This window comes from Chaetodon auriga, chromosome 15 (genome assembly GCF_051107435.1).
Source record: "Chaetodon auriga isolate fChaAug3 chromosome 15, fChaAug3.hap1, whole genome shotgun sequence".
Taxonomy (NCBI): domain Eukaryota; kingdom Metazoa; phylum Chordata; class Actinopteri; order Chaetodontiformes; family Chaetodontidae; genus Chaetodon; species Chaetodon auriga.
In genome coordinates this window covers 9120044-9143363 of record NC_135088.1, presented here as the reverse complement: position 1 = coordinate 9143363, position 23320 = coordinate 9120044, and the positions used below count along the sequence as shown (strand labels likewise).

The window sequence follows — 23320 nt, the reverse complement described above, 5'->3', positions numbered from 1 at the left end:
ACAAATGAGGCGGGTGAGAGAGTGGAGGAAGAGGACGTGTCAACTGTCAAGTGGCTGTCAGGTTATGTAAATGCGGGACGAAGGCAGGAACACAGCGAGGACACCGCGCTCAGGGAGCTGGAAAAAAATATGCGTCACTGTTCAAAATCAATCTCCATCGATCCTCTGCAGCGACATGATCTTCCAATACCTACCCACTGTCAAAGGCACAACACCACTCACCACCATCCAAACACCCCTGTCCAATAACTGCAACTCAGTGAGCACAGATGGAAAAAAAAAAAAAAGAAATACATACATGTTTATTTTACAAGAAGGGCACATTTTTTTTCTTTTTTGTACAAACTGTAAACTAAATACTGTAATTGTTCTGAGGGCTATAATCTTTGACATCACTTTCATGAATGAACACCAGAAACATGTAAATAAATAAATATATAAATAGTCAGTGACTGCTGCATCTTACTGTAAATTAGAATCCCACACTGGAGAAAACATACAGCATGTAAGTTCGCTACACACGTTAAGGATTTTTTTGAAGATAAAAAGAAGCACTTGTGTTCATCACGACTACATTTTGAACATCATTGTACAATACTCTATCCCTGCACTCCCCAACCCTAAATACTGCAAACTGTCATTTTTTTTTTTTTTTTACATGAAGCTTTATCACTGAATCGATGTCGAGGTAGGGGCGCCGTCATCATCCTAGACAGTTTAAGTGAGCTGAAACATCAGCATTAAAATGCCTCCGCATTCCCGAGGCCTGGGAGTGTTGTTTGGCCCGACGTCTGCTGCGTCCCTCGACCCGCCATCAGAGGAAGAGGAGCGATTCTGTCAGATCTGCTCAAGTTGTCATACGTCATGTAACTACACTGATTGAGAGTCCGTGTACTGTCACCATGGCTCCCCAAAGCAACTCGTAGGGCAGCCTGGAGGAAATGCTGTGGATCAGACAAAACATTTTGCTTGTGGGATTGTTGCCTGACATGGCCCTTCTCCAAAATCAAAGCAGCGGCATCTGGAAAGATGACTCACCGAGTTGACAAGGTGAGGGCTCGGGGGTGGGTGGGTTTACATGGAGCCACAATACGGCAGAGATCATTTTAACTCTCAGCTGGAGGTATGTTTCTATAAATGTGTACATACAGCATATACGAGAAAACATCTGGTAAACCTGTAAATGCCACTGATGTCACAACAAATGGCAGATTAATCTAAGAGTACCCACAACCCCCCCACCCCCCCGACCCACCCAAATTTTCAGCTTATAAAACACTGGTTAAATCACAGCATAAGCTAGAGTACAGCCACATTCAGCCAAAAACTTGAATTTTGGCAACAGCAATGCTAAAATAATAATAATAACAATAATACTAAAATAGCCAGGTGGGGCTTTGATTCAACGCTTTGACTCAAACTGCAGTAGGGGAACAGTAGGCCCTGTCTGTTTAATAATAAATTCAATCTGTGTTAACATCGGGAACACTCATCAAGTCGACAGAGGCAGCCAAGAGAAAACAGAAAGAGATAGAGAAAAAGGAGGGGAGAGGGTGGGGGTGGAGGAGGACGAGTGGGGGGGGGGGGTGGAGCGGGGGCCAAACCTTCCCCAAGGCAGTTCCCTTCCACGTCCAATCCTGACAGATTATGTGCACTTCATGTTTTATCGCATGTTTGAGCTGGCTTGTGTTTGGAAATAATTAGGGAGTAAATTAAGAGGAACTGATGAAGAGAGAAAAGGGAGGGTGAACGGACACGGTTGGGAATTTCTGAAAGGGGGAGGTCAAAGTATGTCGTGGCGCTTCAAACAGAATTTGAGCACCCGGAAAATGTAATTGATTTATATTAAGAGAGGGCAAATCAAATTTCCAGTTCATGAATGTCCATTTTAAACTGATGGAGCAGCAACCAGCAGGAGCCGAGGACAGGGAGGCGGAGAGGACAGTGAGTTGCTTTTGTGTCACAAGCCAAGCCACATATTGAGCTAAAAGCTTTACCCCCCCCCCCTTTGTTGCCATCTAGATAGCATTGGATTTTCCAGAGCAGGAAAATCAAATGCTTCATTCAAGACCAATTGCTTTCTATTGGATCAGCTCTTCCTTTCCCTGATGTGCAACAGTTTCACGCCTTCATGGACACACACAGCGCACGGCAGACGCTCGGCATAGGATGTCAGAAAGCATGCTGTTGAGCATTCTTTCCCCAGCAACACTGAACACAAAGAGAAAACTAGCTGCATGGGCTTCGACGAGAGAGCTAATTATGTCTGGCTCTATAATTACATGAGCCACACACAGACTTGGCATTTACTTAGAATATAAACAATTTAACTTAAGTCAACCGATGTAAAATAAGAGTGAACTATATATATCTTTGACATTATGAATTCTCTTTTAAAATATTTAGGTAGATATAATGAATAGGCCATTTTGTTTCACCCCCCCCCCCCCACTCCCTACATTCATATTCGTATATTATTTGTCCTTATGTTTGATTTTAACATAACACAAGAGCCCCCTTACAAATGAAAAGTAAAATACACCATTGCTCAATTCAATACATTCAGGAGTTTTGCTGCGACAGCCTTACTTGGTCTGGTATGACCAGTGGCTAATGGTGGCTAATGCTAGCTGATGTTAGCAAACTTAAAAGTTAGCTGTAAATTGAACAGTACAGAGTCTGTTAGTTTAGTTGATGCCTCTACAAACTACAGCTGCTACACTTAAACACACTTAATAATACAGTAATTGTCAATTGTGGCCAAACTGGCCAATGTGACGCAAATGTTACATTACATAGTCTTTCAATTTTAAACTCAACCTTATCTATTGTAAACTCTTACCTTTTGTAAACTAATTGTAAAATGTCAATGCAATCAGTGCAAAGAGGGGGGCTAAGCACGAACATGACAATTTATAAAGGCCTATCCGAGCGCAGTTCAAAATTTGATTTTAAAATGCAGTTTTACAGCCCATCTGTGGTATAAAATAAGCAGCACCTCATCAGGAGCATTTCTTAGCAAGGACTGACTTTCTCAGAACTGCCTTTCGTAAAAGATTTTATTCTGACGAACCTCAAAGTAATGTTTGCTGCATCTTTATTTTTTTTTTTTTAATGCTACAGAGTAAAAACAAATTACTGGGAGAGGAGAGGCAATAAAAATACGTCCAGTATCTTGAAGGTAATCCTCGTGGTGGTGGTTTGTCTTGGACTCCACCCCTGCAAACAGAGCGACTGTCACACTGCATGCTCCACATCGCCACTACAGCACAGCATGGCTCCCAGCATGAGCAATTTACAAAATCAGATATCTGCAAGTTTGCGAAAGGTCACTAAGTGTCACTTGCATTACGGCTGAGTGAACGCTGCTGCTACTGCTACTGCTGCTGCTGCTCTGCCGCCTCTGTCCAAGTGCGGGAATCTTAGTTTACACATTTACATTCTTTTTTAATTACGGTCTGACGGCATTTGCCAAAAATAGAAACATTAGTGCCACCTTAAGTGGGCAGAGTAAGGACTTAAAATGGAGGGCTGCCAACGGAGATGTGAAGAGGAGGCAGACAGGAAGAGAAAAACATAAAAGGAAGGTATGATGCAGGACTTGGCTGATTGGAGGAAAGGTGGGGAGGAGAGAGGGGGGGAAAAGGTTGACAACGCAGAAGAAATAGGGGCAGCGTGAGTGAGGAAGGGACTTTGCTGACTGAGGAAACAAGACAGGAAAATGGAAAAGAGAGGAGACTGCAGGGCCCTAGAGAGGGTTTGCTCCAGAGCGGCAGAGAGGAGAGACAAAGCTAATGAAAACAGGGAGTGAAGAGAAGAAATGGAGGAAACTTCAGGTAAGCCAGTAGGATCGGTCCCGAGTGGGCACGACTGAGGCTGGATCATTATAGGATACTTGGGAAGGAAAGTAGACCACAGGAGGGATTTTTTTTTCCCCTACTATCCTCTTCTTTTTTCTCTCTCCCTCTCTCTCACACACATATCAGTTGGACCTCTGCACACATCAGCTTTTATAAGAATCTGGAGATATACTGTTCAAATATACTGTATGACAACTTGGATTACAGTATGGAACTCCATCTGCCCCCTGCCTGTTTAGTTTGAATCATTATATTGTTACTTTGGTGTCTGAAGCAGTTTTAACTCAAATAAATTACCACTGCAATACAGGTGTTTTGATTTTGCAATAAAATTAGCATTAAAAATGCACTGAAAAGAAATAACTGCAATAAACTATCATCTATTTCACCAAAAACCAATTCACCCACATCGTTCTCTCTTCCATGAAACACATACAAAGCACCTACCTACAAGACATTTTGCTAATAGTTACTACATCTTCCTCCACTGTATATACTGTGTTGAAGTCCTTGCAGGATTGTGTCAGTACTGTACAGTATACAAATGCAGATGTACACATTTTTGGAAATATTAAAAAAAAAAAAATGTATACATGTGCACATCGCTAGTGTTCTGCTTTAATATTCACATTATCAACATTTATCATCAAATGTGTCAATTTCATCAATAAATGCTGAAAGTATTTTGCAGATAGTTATATCCAGGATAAAGTGCCTTTACTTTAAAACATTCTGTAGGTTTTTCCATGTAGATTTTTGTTGGCAGTCTTAAGGTCCTGTTCCCCTGTCAGGCATGTCCTTTTGTTTCTTTTGCTGTCCTTCTGTGTAAGCTTTGTGCACACATACGTGCCTCAGTGTGCTCCAATCCGTCCTCACCTCTCCTCAACATGACACGGCTTTATGCTGTCCGTTCTGTGTTATGGGATTGATCTTTTCCAGCGTGACCTCGGTATCGCTGTCTAAATTCCCAGAGATGGCTGGGGAGAGTTTCTCCAGGGCGTTGTTTACCATCCCCACCTCGATCTCCCCTCCACATCCGTCCTTCTTCTGTAACTCCTCCTCCTGACACAGGATGCTGTGGGGGATCACATAGCTGGCTGAATGATTGCCCTCCTTTGGGATGTGACTCTTGGGCTGATACTGACAGTTGGGGTTCGAGGTAGGGGCACCCATGTTGTTGTTAATGCTGACGATCTCGATGGCGTTGCTCCCCGGGCAGAGCCGGTGGCAGCCCAGGAGGATGGAGAAGGCCTTGCGGAAATCAGCGTTGAAGGCATAGATGATGGGGTTGAGCGAGGAGTTTGCCCAGCCAAACCACACGAACACGTCAAAGGTGGTGGAGCTGATGCAGGGGAAATCCGCGGCACCGTCGGGCACGTTCGGCTCACAGAACGGAACCATGCAGTTAAGGATGAAGAAGGGCAACCAGCAGCACACAAACACTCCCATGATGACAGAGAGCGTCTTTAAGACTTTGGTTTCTCGTTTGAATGACATTTTGAATGAGCTCTCACTCTCCATGTTCGAAGTATTCCCCATGCTGCTGTGACGGTTTTTGGCACTCTCTGCTGCCCGCTCCAGGGCAGATATTCTCCGTATCTGCTTCTGGGCGATGCGGTAGATCCGGGTGTAGGTGACGATCATAATAGCCACGGGTATGTAGAAGCTGATAAGGGAGGAGGAGATGGCGTAGGTCCTGTTAAGGCTGGAGTCGCAGTTGTCGGGGGGAAGATCACCAGGGTATGTTCCGTTTAGCTCTGCGTAGCTGGTGGTCTGAGCTTTGTGCCAGTTGAGCTGGACAGGAATGAAGGAGATGAGCACAGACAGGGTCCACGCCACACTGATCATCAGGCATGCCACTTTAGGGGTCATCTTGCGTTCATAGCGGAACGGGCTCGAGATGGCCCAGTAGCGGTCGACACTAATCACACACAGGTTCAAGATGGAGGCAGTGGAGCACATGATGTCAAACGCCACCCACACGTTGCAGAACGCGCCAAACGGCCAAAACCCCACGATCTCAGTCGCCGCCTTCCATGGCATTACCAAGATAGCTACCAGAAGGTCAGAGATGGCCAGCGAGATGACGAAGAAGTTGGTGACCTTCGACCTCAGGTGTCGGAACTTGGTGACGGCGGCGCACACCAGCGTGTTGCCTAGCAGCGTGGTGAAGATGAGGAGGGAGAGGAAGCATCCTGTCAGCACACGTTTGGACGAGTCTCTCTCTGGTAGCAGCTGCTTGCCATCTCGAACCGTTGAGAAATTCTGATCCATTGTTTATATTACACTGCTAATAAAGCGAGAGAGGGGGTGGGTGAGGGGGGTGTCAACAGTCACCCCATCACATCCCCAGCCTGCAGCAGCTGTGCCTCTCCGGGGGGAGTTTTAGACGGACGGCGTGGCTGGTGGAGAGGTCAATTGTCTCGGCACCAGCTCTCCCACCGACTGGGTCATCCATAGGCTCCTTGTCACAACCACCATCCTTGCACAAGAGCTGCTATAAATATTTCAAAAAGATCTCTTCGGAAATTTGCCGCCCAATAATGCCCGGTTCATAAATTCCTGCAGCAGCAGTACAGGCAGCAGACATTCTAGTTTGAAGAGGAGGAGGAATATTCCAGCTGTTGGTTGCAAATATCTTTCCAATCAGCACTGTAGTCATGAAAAGCAGCAGTAAAAATGAGATTCAAAGTCCTTTTTCTGCTCTCACTGTGTGCCTCTGCTGCCAAGCCAAAGTTTCACACAATATTGTTGCAGAGCTGTTGAGTAAACAGAAGCTTGGCCAATCATTAGGCTTATATACCACCTCATCAATAACTTCTATTGATGGTTTTCGCGCTGCGTTTATCTGATTTGTTTAATGATCCTCGAGGCGTGTCCGTTTGATTATATTCGTGCGTGTATCGACGCGGATCCACCCCTGCTGCTAGGTGTTTTTTTTTTTGTTTGTTTGTTTTTTTTATTTCGTTTTATCTCATTTATTTTTTTATTTCTTTGAATGCAGCTCCCTGTCAGTGCATGGCACAGCCTCCAGCCAACATTTCCACCTGAGTGGTGATCCAAAAAAGAAAAGAAAAGAAAAGAAAAAGGCTGAAAACTGAATTCAGTAGTGTCAACAGTCCATTTTGAAATCACGGAGATGCATATTAATTCATCACATGTATGAAAACATCAATATCACATCTCTTTTTTTTATGCTGACATGTCGCTATAATCCAGATGCGAGGTCATTTTTTTTTCGTTTGGTTTGGTTCGCGTGCCCATTTGTGTGGACACAGCAAAAACGACCGCTCAGCTTTCAAAAACATTCAAGAGTTATTTTGGCCACCCACCTAAATCATCTCTGGCAGTGCATTCCCTGGGTTGACGTCTCAGAAACAGAAGCGCAGTTTATTTTCTTGTTTTCTAAAAAAAAAAAATGTGTGCGCTCCGCTGCGTGGATGTGGACCGCTCGGGACCCGCAGCAACCTCTTGGGTCGGCTCGGAAATAATTCAATCCAAAATCAACTCGTGAAAAATATTCAGTCCCCCAAAATCCACATCTGTTCGGCATACATCCAACTTGTATCTTGGTACGAAGTGAAGGAGAAGGAGCTCACCCTCTCTGCGCTCTCCTCCATGGGAAGTCAGTCACGCTCTCCTGTTGCGACGGTCCTCAGGTGCTTTATCGGTCCTTATGCTTTTCTTTTTAGGCTCAGCCTTTGTTGCGAAACATTCACTTACCCTGTGATGTGTTTGCGGTCTGACTGGCCGGCGGAGAGTGATGAGAATGACTCTGGTCTCTCCAAGACCATTTCCATGCGCGCTCCTCTCTCTCCGCTCAGCTGCTGCTGTGCGCCACGGTCTCTGCTACCACTGCTTCATCTATCCAGGGAGGCTGTGGAGGGTAAAGCCACCTAAATCCCGCTGCACAGCACACCTTTTGTTTGCTGAAGAGTTTAGCCACATGATTTACGATGACAAAAAAAACCTCACGACCTAAATTTATGACAAAGTGTCGAACTGGTTGCTTATTATGGAAAATTCCTCGCCTAGGGAAGAACTTTTTTTTTGCTTGTTTGTTTTGTTTCTCAGATTATGCAATCTGACACATAGTCTCTGTCATATTTTGTTGACTCCCTCATTTACAAGTATCACAGGCTAAATCATAAACTCACTGTTATTTTTTTGTTTTATTATTTTATTATTATTTTACAGTAATATTGACGATATTTCCTTTTTCTGAATGCACTTTATTTTAGGCATGCACCTAAAAAAAACTCAAATAGCATCACTGCTGTAAAGTCAAAAAACAGAAAAGAGCTTAAAAAAAGGAAGGTGCCTAAATGTCCTGAGATGAACTTGTAGCCAGCAGGCATGCACGCAGAGGCACAATGAGGCCATCTACTGGATGCAAGATTGTGGGAGATTATGTGAGAGCGGGAGCAGAGAGACTGAGCTGCAGCGCTGTTGCATTAACGTCACCTCAATAAACATGACTGAACAACTCTGAATTAGATTAGAGTCCCATGAGCCACGCTGCAGCAGCAAGACCCATGAAGTAAGAGAGATACTGAGTGTTGAGATGTGTGTGTGTGTGTGTGTGTGTGTGTGTGTGTGTGTGTGTGTGTGTGTGTGTGTGTGTGTGTGCGTGCATGTGTGCGTTTGTGTGCATGTATTACTCATGTTGTCTGTTTACACAGTCACATTGTGGGGACTTGCCTTCCTTATAGGGACAAAATGCAACTCCCCATAATGTAAATCATTACATTTTAGGGTGAAGATTTGGGTTAAGGTCAGGGTGAGGGTTAGGGTTAGTCTCCTGGAAATGAATGTAAGTCAGTGTAATGTCCTCTGAAGTGATGGACACACCACTGTGGGTGTGCATGTGTGTGGGTGTGCGTGTGTGTGAATTACAAAAGCTAATGTTATCATGCCGCTAGCTGCCTGGCAGGCCTGGCCAGTTTGCATATTAACTATTTAGCGAGATGAAATCCTCAATGGACTCTGTCCCTCTGTGTGTGTGTGTGTGTGTGTGTGTGTGTGTGTGTGTGTGACTGACTCGTGTTATGTATGTGTGTCTGACTTTGTATGTGTGCATCTATGACTGTGCATGTGTGTCTTTGTGGTAAATATGTGTGTTTGCAGATGTGTACACATATATTTGTGTGTGTGTAAGGATGTGTGCGTGCATGTGTGTGTGTGTGTGTGTGTGTGTGTGTGTGTGTGTGTGTGTGTGAGTAATGCATGTAGACAAGCCAAGTGTAAGAGGCCTGGCAGACACAACGCCCACATTTCCCTGTAGCACAGAGCCAGGGTGTGCGTGCAGCCGACAAAGTTCAAACCAAGACCACGTCACACACACACAAACGCAGACACAGACTCGCTCACTCACTCACACACGCACACACAACCAGCCATGCAGGGTAATTTATGTCTGCTCCAAAAAGCAAACAAAATAGAATAGAATAGAGCAAAATAGAATAGAATAGAATAGAATAGAATAGAGAAATGTCTTTTCGGGGTGACTTTTTGCCACATATGTATATGAGTCAGATGCTTCATTTGTCCTTCATCTTTCTGAACATGGCTTTGTAGTTCTGTCACTATGCTATTGTCTTTCTCTGTGCATTCCTATGTGGTACCCTACATTAATAAACCCAACATTAAATACGAAAAGTGTCCCCTTTAGTTGTTTTACTTTGTAAACTCTCTGCAATGAACTGAATGTCCTTTATTTCACGATGCATTTGCAGTGAGCAGGAGAATCGTCTGACACGTCGGCTGTTTTAATTGAGTCTATTGCAGTAAGTTTGCCAAGAAACTGGTCTCACAAAAGTTTGTGTAACATTTCACGATGAGAGTGTGCAGCAGTTCACCTGCTGACAGGAAGTTAATCAAGTTACTCTTATTTGCCGTTCTGCTGATCCTCAGTTATTCCCAAAGGCAGTGACTTAAGGGAGATAACCTGAAAACTCTCTGGAAAGGTTTCTGACCATGCATGTATGGTACATGCTGATCTCGTTGGGGAAGAAAGTGCTATCCAGCCCCAACCAAGTCCAATTTTAAACTATTACCACAAGCAAAGAGGCAGCCATTCAAGATGACTTGGAAATGGCAAAGATTTAAGGCTGCTGGGGAGCCAAATCTGCAGGGGACACCTCAAAGATTAATTTTTGGCACTCACCACAAGTTTCATAATACGCTTGAATGCTGAATAAAGTTCAGACAGCAATGATCTAAGAGCATATACATTTATATTAGTGTCATCATAAAAGATACCTGCTGCCAGAAGGGATGTGTGAAGCCAAGCTCCTTAAATCAAAAAAAAAACAAAAAAAAAACCCTTATTTAAGGGACAGTCCAAACCAAATGTTATGGGGGTGCTTTCATTTGAAATTCAAATCTTGTGCAGTAAATTAACAGCAGTTAATGCAGAAACCAATTAAAATTATGGCTTTTTAATGACATTTACCAGAGGCGGCATTCATTTCTCATTAGCTGGAGCCTAGTTACTTTCTTCTACAAGTGGGACAATTACTTCAAAACAACATTATTTACCTCCTGTGATGCAGATCTGGTAAGAAATTCTAACTAAAATCAGTGTGTGAAATGCCGTGGCCTGCAAACCTTTTGATGTAAGCATAATCTCATTGTGGAATCAGGAATTACACAGTCATTTTTAGAGTCAATGTTTATATTCAATCAGTTGTATCAATGATATGATTATTTGTAGGGTAAAATAATATCAGCAGTATGGCTTGAAACCAAAGTCAACAGAGCAAAACAACCAAAACTACAGTCAGAAGAAGACAGTTAACAACGTTAGCTCCTCTTCCTCCACTTGGCGTTTACTGTCTGCAGAGATGGCTTTTCAAAGGTGTATTGTTTTGTCTGTGTAGAACAAGAAATCTCATTTACAGTAAAGCGCAATGATGAAATATGAGTGTAAATTGATGAGATTTCTATCCGAGTGATTGCCGCAAAATGACACCATTTTTCAAGCCTGTCCACAGCATTAGATTATCGTCTGTGAAACGACCACATGAAAATAGTATTAAAAAAACAACAAGGGTCTGACATCACCATTACAGGGCATGGAGCAGCATCTGTGTGTGTGTGTGTGTGTGTGTGTGTGTGTGTGTGTGTGTGTGTTTATCTGTGAGAGGTGAGAGAGAAAGAGGGCCAGGGATGAAGAGGAGACTAATCCGCGACAGACACATACGCACACGCACACAAACACACACACAAACATACACACACACACACACACACACACACACACACACACACACACACCGTTGGGTTTTCATCACTTCTGGGGACATTACATAGACTTACATTCATTTCATGGGGACTCACCCTAACCATAACCATAACCACTACTTTTGTCCTCATAAGGAAGTCAAGTCCCCACAATGTGACTGTGTAAACATTCATGCCCCCACACTGTCAGTAATACATGAAAACACACACACACACACACACACACACACACACACACACTCAATCTCTTCTCCTCCCTCTCCCAAATCCTCTTTGTCAGTGTGACATCCATCAGGTCCCAGGTTGTTATAGTATGGCCTCTCACCACCAGACACCCAGCATGAAGCAAATGTGTGCTAAATAATCGCACACACACACACACACACACACACACACACACACGCAACAGCTCTCACAACATTCAGCAACGTAATTACCCTCACTGTGGCAATCTGAGGCGGCGTAATCAAAACCTATGACCTGTGTGCACACGTGTGTGTCATCACATGTATTCGCTGCTCTTTGCAGAGTGCGACGGCTTTTTATGTGATAGAAATTTATTGTGGCTTCCAAAAGGACCTCGAACCAATCTCATTGAGGCCCTTAATTGGTGCTATGCTTCAATTCCCTCAGAGCTGAAGGGATATTTATTTACACTGTGAAAGATAATGGGAACAGACGTGAAAGTGACCAGGATGAAAGGGCCTTTTTGTCATTAGCTGGAGCAATAAAATGGCTCAGTCAGGTCAGACCCTCGGGTAAAAGACTATTTATAAAGTATACATTTATAAACACACATTACATTTAAAGGTTCCTACGGTGGCCCTGAGAGCTCAAGGCACTGCAACTTAAGAAAACAGGCAAAACACAAGTTTGAACGTGCATCATGTATTACCTTTGTAATATGTGTTTAATCTCTGCAGTGCACGTATTGCAGGGCATTTCCATTTATGCACATACCCACATAAGCGCTTATGGTTTTAGTTCCCCTCCTTCTTTTCTTTCTAACTCATCTCTTCCTTTGTATCCGAGGATAAAAGAGTTGATGATATTTGGACCATCTGTCGGTAGTTTGATTTGATAAAGTAGGTTTATAAAGAAGTGGAGGCACCAGTCACGCAAAAGGTTAATCTCTAAATATATTGCGCGCGCGTACACACACACACACACACACACACACACACATGCACACAAAAGCTTTCTATCTGCTTTCATAACTAACTGTAAACACTGCCTTCCAAGACTGGCAAGAGAGACGACCTTCTGACAGTATTATAATGGCAGATCTGCTTTTGAGTAATCCAAGAACATTTCAGGTCAAATTTAAGACAATGTCATCACAACCGTATTCAAATGGGCCGGGACGATTTGTTTTCATTTCAGCGGAAACCATCAAAATCAATTACCTGTGGAGTTTATCCTGTCATATCCACAAATCAGAAGTGTGTGCTCGAGTTCACTCGTCTGTTTTCACCTGTTTTCAGGCAGCATCAGCTTTCACACACAGTGTTTTCAGTAATGTAATGAGACTATTCACTGCAGGGAAATTCAGTGACATTGTTCTTTGACGGTAAGTTCAATCAGATAAGCGGTCGAAGGTGAAATGTTGTGATCATCCCTGTGTTATATAAAGAACAACACAAAAGTACTTAGTTTAAAAATGTATTATTATTTTGCTTCACTTGTGATTTTGAGAGGCTACTGCAAAAAAGTCCATTGGCAGGAGAGGGTGATTATGAAAATGGATGGGAGAGACAGTATAAATGCAGTCATCAGCGGAGCACGTTTCTGTGCCTCTTTGGCGAGTTTATGCTTGATAGATTTGTTGCTTTCCCTCCATGTGATACACTAAAATGTGGCATATTTTACAAAAAACATCACTTTGACCAACTTTCGGGTAAGCCCCCTCACATTTGCCAAGATACTTGCATAAACTTTTAGCCTTTTAGGAGGTACTCCATCCCTTTCACATTCATCCTTCTTCTTCTTCTTCTTGTTTTATTGCTGGGTGCTGTTTGAATGAATGACTCCTCATCAATAGATATTACAGCTAATGTAAAAGGGAACCTAACAAACACATCGAATAGGGAGTTGATTTTTAGATTTTTCTAAGAAAATCTAAACTACGGGAGATTTAAACAGGAGGACAGCAGGAGAGATGGGTAAAATAAAGGAGAATCCAAGGAAAAACAGGAGGGCTGACAGGTCTGCCTTAACCCTGACCGAGCAACAAACACGAGCCAATCAGAACATTTTTTGGTTTCAGAATAATGGGATTTGACTGGACTATACTTTGATGCTAAAAGTTTTGTATCTTTAATAACACTCTCCAGTCATTTGTCTCAGAGATGTCCTAAGGCATGCCATATGCTGGTAGATTTCACCAAAGGATCAGACAACTAAGGAAAAGCTTTGCTGTCTTGATCTCGCTGGGGCCGCCTTGCAGGACATCACCACCTGATTTGAGGTTGTTTGAGAGTTTCATGGCCTTGCCCATGACTTTTAATTGCAAAGGGGAATTAATTAATTTCTGTGTGCCATCTTTAATCTGTCTATCACTGCTGCTCTACTCTCACATCTCCACGTAACACCATACAGTGGGATTGGCTCCCAGCGGACACTTTGTTAAGTATTGCATCCTTCTTATCATGAGGGCTTTGCATCTCAGCTTGAGTGCACACAGCTTTGAATCTGAGCCAGTGCAGCTTACATCCCGCTGCAGAATGAACACAAAAAGTTTAACCTCGCTTAAATCCAGGCAAGGGATGTTCTGCTTTAGGTGTGTGTTATTAGTTATAGCAGCATGCAGTGGTGTGAAACAAGGTATTACACAGAAAAGGATGATGAATGAAGCACATCAACAGCATATTCTGTTGAAACCTTCTTGACAAGCTTAATATGTTTCTCTCTAAAAAGGTTCTTACTGTATGGCCTCTGGCTGTAGAAATGCAGGAAGTCTGTGCCTCTCAGCTAGGGAGTCTGGGAAGAAGCAGCCACTGGGCATAGTCAGCAATGAGCAATGAAAGGAGAAAAGGCAACACTGGACTGTCGTTTCATGGAAAAATGCTGAATTGGAAATGACACAGAATGAGAACAACTTCTATAAAGATGATTCCCCCGGATGATAGTTTATCACAATCATAAAATGGAAGCGACTTGTGCCGTTAGGAGCTGGAAGTGTATCGGGGGAGAATAATTGCTCCATTTGAGAGTCTGGGCTGGTAGCTGGATGTGCAAATCACTTTTAGAAACAAGCTGTGATCTGCTGCTGCAGGACCACAGCACACATCTGTATGCTGTCAAACACACACAGACACACATTGGTTTGACAGATACACAAACGCCACAGAGACGCTGACACCAACACACATATACACACAAGAAAATAAAAAAATAACTGAGGCACGGGATTATTTTAGAATAAGTTGTGCAGCTTTCTACTCATGGATTCTGTGTGTTCAATAAGTGCACGAGCAAAGCTTTGATGAGTATAGACGCCTCTCAAGTCTGAATATAGATTGAATTTATAATTCCAGTGTTTAATAGCATAAAATAAACTTAAATTAGAACATATACACTCGGCATATCCAGTTTTTTTTTTTTGTATTACCGGCTGTTAAGACCTGACGACATTCAAGTGAGCTAAGTGTCGTTCCTTTGCATTCATCCATCACAGGCTCTCAATGACAGTATTGTTGTTGACTCGAGGGAAGGGAGTGAACCCGGCCGGGCTCTGAAGATCAAAACATCACTCAGAAAGACATCAATGCGACTGTTTTCATCCACTGCTGTGAAAGCCAGACTTTCATCAATGCTGTTGTCACCCTGATATCGGCCATCACAGAATGTCCTGGAGTACTGTCTTTAATAAAGCTTCAGATGGACTGTCAACACCTGTACGCTCAGTAAAACTGATACGAAGGGCAAGCAAATGTGTTGGATGAAAGAATGGTAGTAATTTCAAATGTATGTGGGATGATGACACTTACGGAGAGTGACATCATACCATGATGAATCATGTGAGATATTAGCAGGCTTCCAGCCCAGTTTCACAGATTCTACTAATCGTTCTAATCACTTGATTATATGCATATATGTGCGCTGAAGTGTCTGAAACATGGGACAAATTTGTTTCCTCACCATGAATACATGCAAGGGAAATTATGAGGAACAGACAGTAATTTAATGCGACAGAGGAGCACAAGACATGGAAGGAAGCAAATGAACATATTATCCTCAACTCCACATAGTGGATTGATGATTGGTATTGATGCTGTGCAAGTTGCTGAATCTTTTTAATTAGTTATAGTTACTTGTTAGTTCTCTCAAAAGTAATTGAATAACTTTACCAATTACTTGCTTCACTGGCCTTTCAGATCCTGCTACAGAATTAATAGCTAATAATTATAATAACACATTGTCACAATCTGGTCTGTTCAGTTTTGTCACTTCCTGTTTTATTTTGTAGTCTTCCCTTGTTTGTCAGATTCCACTTTACTTCCTGTGTTTTCCCGCCTTTGTGATTGCCTGATTCATTTCACCTGTGTCTAATTAGTTCTCTGTCTATATAAGTCAGCGTGTTCCAGTTTGTCCCTTGCACATGATGTGTCATGTTTCCTGTCAGTTTGTGAATATTTTGCTGGTATTCTGAGGTTTTTGGACTTTGCTTTGGTTCCCCAGACTTTACTTGTACATATTTCTGCTCCCTTGGTTTATGTATTGTTTGCCTCATTGATTTTTGCTTGTTTTCTGTGGACTTATTTATTTTACTTTCTTTTACTGTGGTTTGGACCCTCACCTCCCTCACCAGCATCTAGGTCTTGGGTTTGTTGTTAGCCATCTTAATAAATGTATTGAACTGCACCTGCCCTGCCATGCGCTCTGCTTTTGGGTTCAATTCCCGTTTTCCCCTGGACACCATTATAACACATCATTTCATACAATGAATGAAATCATGAAGAACAAATGGGAGTGAAACAGCATATAGTCACGTTTCTTGTTCATAATAATTGCTCACTTTGTAGCAGGCTGTCTTGGGTGAACTCACTTGGTGACTTTACCTCTGCTGATTTCACGCACCAGCTCATTTTCCATCACACAAGATCCATCAAAATGGGACATCGAGCTTCGCGGCTGAGATAAGGTGGAAGGTACAAACAATACGAAGGAAGATTCCTGCAATGGGCCCTGAAGCATCTGTTCAATACATCCAGATTTCTGCTCGTCGAACCACGTTCACTGCTGTCTGCAAGAGTTGAAATTCAAAATAATACTCGGAAACCCCGGCAGTTTCAGCTCAGCCGTCATTCTGTTTCATGTTGTAATAGAAATTTGTTTTTCAAAAGTAAAAAGAACTGGAAGTAATTTACAGTACATGTCAAATAAACCTCTGTGATCCATGTTGTTATGTGATCTGAGTGGTCTTTGTGATCATTTAACACATGCATGATTAACAGCAGTAAAACAATATATTTAATTGTTCAAAGTAGCTAAATACATGCTTGATAGAAGGTTAATCTACAAGGCTGATAAATTCTGATTAAGGCTTGAATCACTGCACAGCTGAAACCATTGTCATAATAAAGTGGATCTGACGTTTACAGTGACAGATTACTTTGCTCACACACATTTCAAGTCTTTCTGAGTCCATTTTAACAATGCACTCAAACAAATGGAGGCCAGCAGCTGCCTGAAAGCCAGGGTGATCTTTCAGAAATATTAAATCCATAATAAGCTTATGGTTTCTTAAGTGCTGGACAATTACAATTTGTATTAAAAGCTGCAACAAATGCTGTAAAACTCCATTGATATTTCAGGGAATATTCACTCAGAGATTCCCTGAGGTGGCAGCGTGGTTGCTCACTGTTGTTGTGCCATCGATGCTGTGTTTCTCCTGACACCACTACACCTCAGCAGAGGGAGGCTAATTACCAGGTCCAGCACATGGTCCCCCCCTCACTGGCTTTGTGTGGCTGTGTCTGCTTCATCCGCTCTATCTCTGTCTGCAGTGGTTTCTGCAGTATTTGGTGCCATAAAGGCTGAAAGAGCAGTGTGTGTGTTTGCCTGTGTATTATGTGTCTATGTCTCTTATCCTCTTCTGTTTTTCTTATTCAACAAGTAATGTATATATTGTCATAATTATACTGGTAAATTATAAATCTGGCAGACCCAGTCAGACACTGAGTGCCTCCAAAATCCCTGAAACAGGCTTTTCTGATGGAGGACTCGGGCATAACTAATAACATTAATAACAACATTTAGCAGTGTCGTTTCCAGCCCTTTTTCACAGAGGACAGTTTGATATGTCACAGTGGGTAAAACACAGGTGTAAATAATAAAATAAATGATGGCTGAATTCCATTTAGCTGCTTCAGTTTCAGGGCTGGCTCATTGTCTCACTGTCGTGGGACACTTAGACAACTGAGACATTATTAATGTTATTAGTAACAAATTTGCATAGTGGATACTTAAGTGGACGCTTCAATGAAACAGAGCTTCCATATATGTCCTTAGTTGCAGCTCCGTTGAGACAGGATACACCAACACTTCATAGTCCTGTGTTTGGTGACAGTGTGCCGAGGCTGTCATTCAATATCATTTTCTTTCCCAGCAGCTACTCCTGTCACCTCCACCTTTTCTGTTATTAGAAGAGGAGAGGAGGGAAGGTATCTGTGACCCCTTTTTTAGACACTGAAATTATTATCAGAATAGCATTTGCTTGGTACCTCAAGTCTGACTCACAGGTAGCAGACAGGCTAAAAATGTACACATGTTCATATACAATTAACCACTGAGCTGTATAGAGTGCCGTTCATTCAAAAAACTGTTTTAAAGGTCACCAGATTTCAGTGTCACAAATCTGCCTTTAAAGGAATACTTTGATATTTGATAATCCACTTATTTGCTTTTTGATTGAGCGTTAGACGAGAAGATCGAGACACTGTTGTATGCTTGTATGCTACACGTGAAACTAGCCAGCTAGCTTAGCTTAGCATCAAGACCAGAAGTGTGTGGAAACAGCTACCCTGGCTTGAGATATATGTGGTAATCACTTAGCTTTTGAGGTGCTGACAAGCAGATGTTTTTACTTTTGGGCCAAGCAAGACAAGCTTAATCCCCCTGCTTCCAGCCTTATGCTAAGCTAAGTTACAGTAAGCAGTCAAGCTTTATATTTAGCAAACAGGTAGCAAACTGGTATGGAGCTTCTCAGCTAATTTTTGCCGACAAAACAAATAAGAACATTTATATATGCATTAATGAAACTGTCTCATGGCTGATGAAAGTTTCAGAGAAAAACAAGAGTGTCATTGCTGTTTACACAGGCCAACACAATAGAAATGAAACTGCTGGCTTGTGTATCCAGCGCTAATATTATGAAGCTGGAATCAAATCTGAGCAAGCATGCAAAGCAAACAAGGGTGACAGCAACAGGACAGTAATAGCTTTGGCATCATGGTCCAAATTCAAAACCCACTGTATGACCACAGAATGGTTTACAGGCAAATCCTTTTCACACAGTGTCATTGCGGGATAGGCACAGCTGCAGCTAATAAGATAAATAATGGGCCCATGTCATTCAGGTGTGCCAATATGCAAGCTCTGACAATAGTCAGTTGTATTGTCAAGCAAATATTGATAATTGGCTCTCCTAAATCAAGCATAGCCATTTTTAATTTTATTAGCTGCAGCTGCCCATTATACAGTTTATGTTTTGACAACACTGTCATTAATGTTATGGAGCACACGGTAATTTACACAGAATGGACAAAAGACAGGCTGGCAGTTGGACATTCAGCGACACAAACAGAGAGGACACTTCAGTGACCTCATTACTGCCATTCACAACCAGGACCTGTGCATTAATTATTCCCCCCCACCACCACCTCTTTGCCCATTTCGCCTGCTTATATCCACCAAACCCTCTTTCTCTCACCGTCTCATAATTGCCTGGTTCAAAATCAATAGCATCCACTTGTCTTCCTGATCACAAAGTCACCAGGAGTGGAAACACACCCAAGGGCAAAGAAGCGAGCATGCTGGCTTTTCTCTCTGATAAGCAGTTGCTTGGTAAGAAATGTGTAATTGCTATTCAGAGCAAATTAAATGCTCCACCAACAGCTCTTTATTGTTGGTTTATTATTTGGAGGCACAGGACATCTCTGAAGTACACAGAGGGATTGTGGATATGTTGGATATGTCAAGTGGGCAGGAATTGGCATCTCATTTGACATAATTTGATGCAAATAGAGTCTGTCCAAGGCAGGGGCGTGGCACAAAATTCTGGATGTGTACATAGGGCTCACCTGGGGCTTTTCATTCTAGTATTTTGTGGGTCCTCCTCACATGAGGGCCTGTATACTCAGTCCCCCAAGTCCTAAGCCTGACCATGTCCAAGCCTGCACCTACAGACAACAGCAAGATGTGATAATTGCTGAAATATGGGGATAATGGCGCACACTTTAGGTCCATTTTTCCTCGTAAGTATCAATAGTTTCATACTTTGTGTATATCACAAAGAAATAATTGTGCGAACAATAAACAGAGTGGTTGAGAGAGATGTTGAAACCCTGCCTACTTTCTCACCTCTGCACATCAGGAGGTGGCTGTGAATGTCAGCTTTTTTGGGGAAAGTCGCAGAATGTGAAAAGTTGTGGAAGGAAGGGGTTTCGGATTTTAATAACATTACATTATAATCACATCAGCCAGCGACATGCACTGTCTGCGTTGATGAAGGCATATTCAGCTAAGGGCAGTCTAGAAGTATCCTGCCTTTATCTTACGTAATTGTCATCAGTCATGTCCTTGGCTGCCTTTTTGACCCAAAATGAGTGAATAAATGTGTAGCCACGCATGAAAACAAAGAGCAGGGTCTCTATTGAAGTGCACACTGAAAGTGGCTAAAAAAAACTGCCTGGTATTGGCCAAGGGAGTATTTCTGTTCATACGAGCTGATGGGAGTAAAGTGAGGTTAAAAAAAAAAATTGTACGAAGGAGGAAAGGTGCAACAGAAACTTATACTGGGATGTCTTACATTAAACCACCTAGTGAAAGGAGTTTGTTTTATCATTGAAAAAATTCATTCGATCCCTTTAATGTCATGAGGTCCAATTAATGAAAAATACAATAGAGGTTATTTGATGAAAAGCAATTTGTCCCTGTTCTGCTTTTATTTCTTATGGCCCTAAACTGAAACCTATCAGAAGACAGCCTCCTCCTCTGAAAGTCAAACTCATTTTGACAAATCCTGACTGTGTGGGAGGTGCTGCACTAGATATGCACAAGCAGCAGGACTTTCAAATCAAAAAGAAGGGAAAAAATGTTTGAGACGTTCCACCTTAAAGCACAACACCACTCCACATGAAAGCACTAGAATATACTCAAGATAGCTTGCTGGGTGATGATTCATACACAGATGTATGTGCACTTACTCGACTTGCATAGCACCAGAGAGGTTCAACTGAAATGTTGTGATTCTTCTCTTTTTTGAGTTTGTGTGTAGTTAAAAGGATTTCAGCCTTATTGTCCTGCATTGTTACTTTGGGTATGTATGTAAAAAGCAGAGAAAGCAGGGCTGATGTTAAAGGATAAGGTTCAGAAGAAGCTGGGTAGATGAGGGGAAAATGTTGCTTTCCAGAGCTCAGTCTGTCTCTATTTTCAGCTCAGAACCATCTTAAGGCCACTGGCCAAGACGGGCCCTCCTCATAGCACTCAGTGGGGTAGAAACTAAGTCCAGCAATTTGCTGAATAAAGAAAGGACTGTTTTGAAAAATGGTTGCTTGTGACAAAAAAATCCCCTTAAAGGTTTAGTGTTGGTGTCTTTGCTGTGAAATGTATAATTTGCCATGAAAATGTACAATTTCAATCCATCACAGAGAACACACTGATGCACCACCAAATCAATGAGCTTTTCTTCCTCTTTCATATCAGCTCTCTTTCTCTGAAGATGTTTTCCAGCGAGTGGGCACCACAACGCTGATTTGCCATCCCAGCCTTCCCTCTGGATTTAATAAAATATCAGTGTTGCAATTTTTGTGAAAGGGGTTTATAAAATGTCAAAAAACAGACAGTTCAGGGAAAGGTAAGTCTGTCAGTTCTGCTTCTGTCTGATGAATGCTGCTGACTGTCGGTCCAGAACATCTCATTTATTTATTTAAAGAAAACGTAGCTTGCTGCTGTTTTTTACGTTACTTTATCTACGTTGTTTGCCCTCTGTCATCTTCCCCTTGCTTCTTTGTGCCATCTCTCTTTTCCACATCCTTTCTCTCTTCCATCCTTACTTACTCTCCCACCATATTTTGACGGTAAGCAGGCAAGAGCCAGCTGGTTCCCCTTCGTCCATGTGATTATCAAAAAAATGGCGAGGAAACCAATTCCATTAGCCATTTAGGCAGGGAGGGTGACCGTGGGCATGTGGGATTAGGTTTTCACACTCAAACACATACACATAATCGCATGCACATACACATATACCTCCATTGGTCCAACACAAGACACAAGGTCATGGCATTTTCATGTCAGGACGGGATGAAAATAGAAAGAGGGCCATGAGCTGGACAGACTGAGGCACAATGAGTCAGTGGACTGATAACACAGACAGACTGAATCAGTGGGCTGAAAGCAGAAGACGGGTTGTGGGAGTGTGTATGTGTGTTTGTGTGTGTGTGTGTTTTCTCTTTCAAGGGGGAGAGGAAGTCAGAGAGATGATGTTCTCAGGTTTTTAGGGGGTTAGCTCCGGGTGGTGAACACCAGTCCTGCAGGTCCCTGTGGACGTCCACGAACTGTTCCTCAACCCCAAACACAGGCTGAAAATAACTCATGTCCCTTTATTCCAATTAGATTTATTCTCCCCCTCCCCGTCTCACACACAGATGCACACACCGTTGCTCCGCTGTCTTTCAAGTTTTATGTTCTTACTCGTACCATCTGTTTTTTTATTCAGCTTAGTTTAAGTACTGGAATGTGGAAGAAGAGCGGAGGAAAAATATTTAGTTAAAATTGATTCTTTTTCTTTGTAAAATGAAGACTTTAAAGAAAATTTGTTTACGTCCCTAATTATTATTAAGTTATTATTATCATTATTAATTATTAAGTATTGCACAGTTTTAACATTTGGGGTTGCAATCTATCGTAATTTCTTATGGAAATTATGGGAATGTGAGTGGAATGTAACTGGCGTCTAATAATTGGGGCCATCAGCTTCACTACAACTGTCACAGCAATACAAATGGTGCAGAGGGGAGACACTACTGTGTGATCTCTGAGACTTGGAAGCTATGGCTTTTCCACAGGGAAACACTGTCCTCTTGTGGTAAATATTTTGAGATGAGAGATCTTCAAGAACATATAAGAATAAGCTTGTATGAATGATTTTTAGATGTTTAGCTAGGAGTACAGTCCCGGGCTATGGAAGCTTATTCTTTATGTATGGTATGTCAAATTAAAATTCAAGAACAAGCACTGACAATTTGTTATAAGGCATGAAAAACTACAAACATAGTGATGGGCACAACATAGGAACAAGCACCAAAGACAAGAAAAGTTGTGTAATGCTTAAAGGATATGGCTATAATATTCTATAAACCAATGCGAGAATGCATTTGCTAATGCATTGGTCTTTTCATGGGATTTGTTGAGAATAATAAAAATACAATATAATAACATCACCATTACTCATTAAGATTTTAGGGATGCAAGATGATTGTATGTAGGGGTTTAATTTTGTAGTGTCTTGTTACAGCTTCATAATTCTTCCACTGCAGCAGCTGAATAGATGTTATAATTGAAATGCCAGTCAGAAAAGAAGAGGTGGCATATCTGAAGTCTCAGGGATGGCATATGAGTATCACAAGGGAATGAAGTAGCAGAAAAGGCAGAACGAAATAGGTTCAAAGAAGAGTGAAAGAGAGACAGTAAAAGTCACCATATGATTAAAAAGTGACTCACTGGTTAGAGTTGACTAGTCCACCACAGAAGAAGACTGCAGTGAGCCGACTCATGGCCATAGAAACTAGTGAATAGAAGACGCTCTTGTAATTGTATATTGGTAATTCACTACTTTGATGCAGTTAAAATTCCTCCCATGAAATAGCTGAAAACATTTTGTAAGTAAACATATATTTCATGAGTGGACAGCGCACTAACTTGGTGGGGAAAAAAAAGAAAAATAAAAAGTGGAATAGGAATTACAGATCTATACGTTCTTATTCTATGTCCTC

At 42.1% G+C, this 23320-nt stretch overlaps 1 protein-coding gene across 1 annotated transcript; it reads right to left on the bottom strand.

Moving 5' to 3' along the window:
* Positions 1–283: 283 nt before the first annotated feature.
* Positions 284–7663, bottom strand: drd1b (dopamine receptor D1b). Its single transcript, XM_076750843.1, has one exon. It carries the CDS (start codon positions 6132–6134, stop codon positions 4743–4745), a length of 1392 nt encoding a protein of 463 aa, XP_076606958.1. The 5' UTR covers positions 6135–7663; the 3' UTR covers positions 284–4742.
* Positions 7664–23320: the final 15657 nt, after the last annotated feature.

Bases quoted from the DNA above. Each gene is read 5' to 3' on its own strand.
- drd1b (XM_076750843.1), bottom strand. From the start codon at position 6,134: ATGGATCAGAATTTCTCAACGGTTCGAGATGGCAAGCAGCTGCTACCA.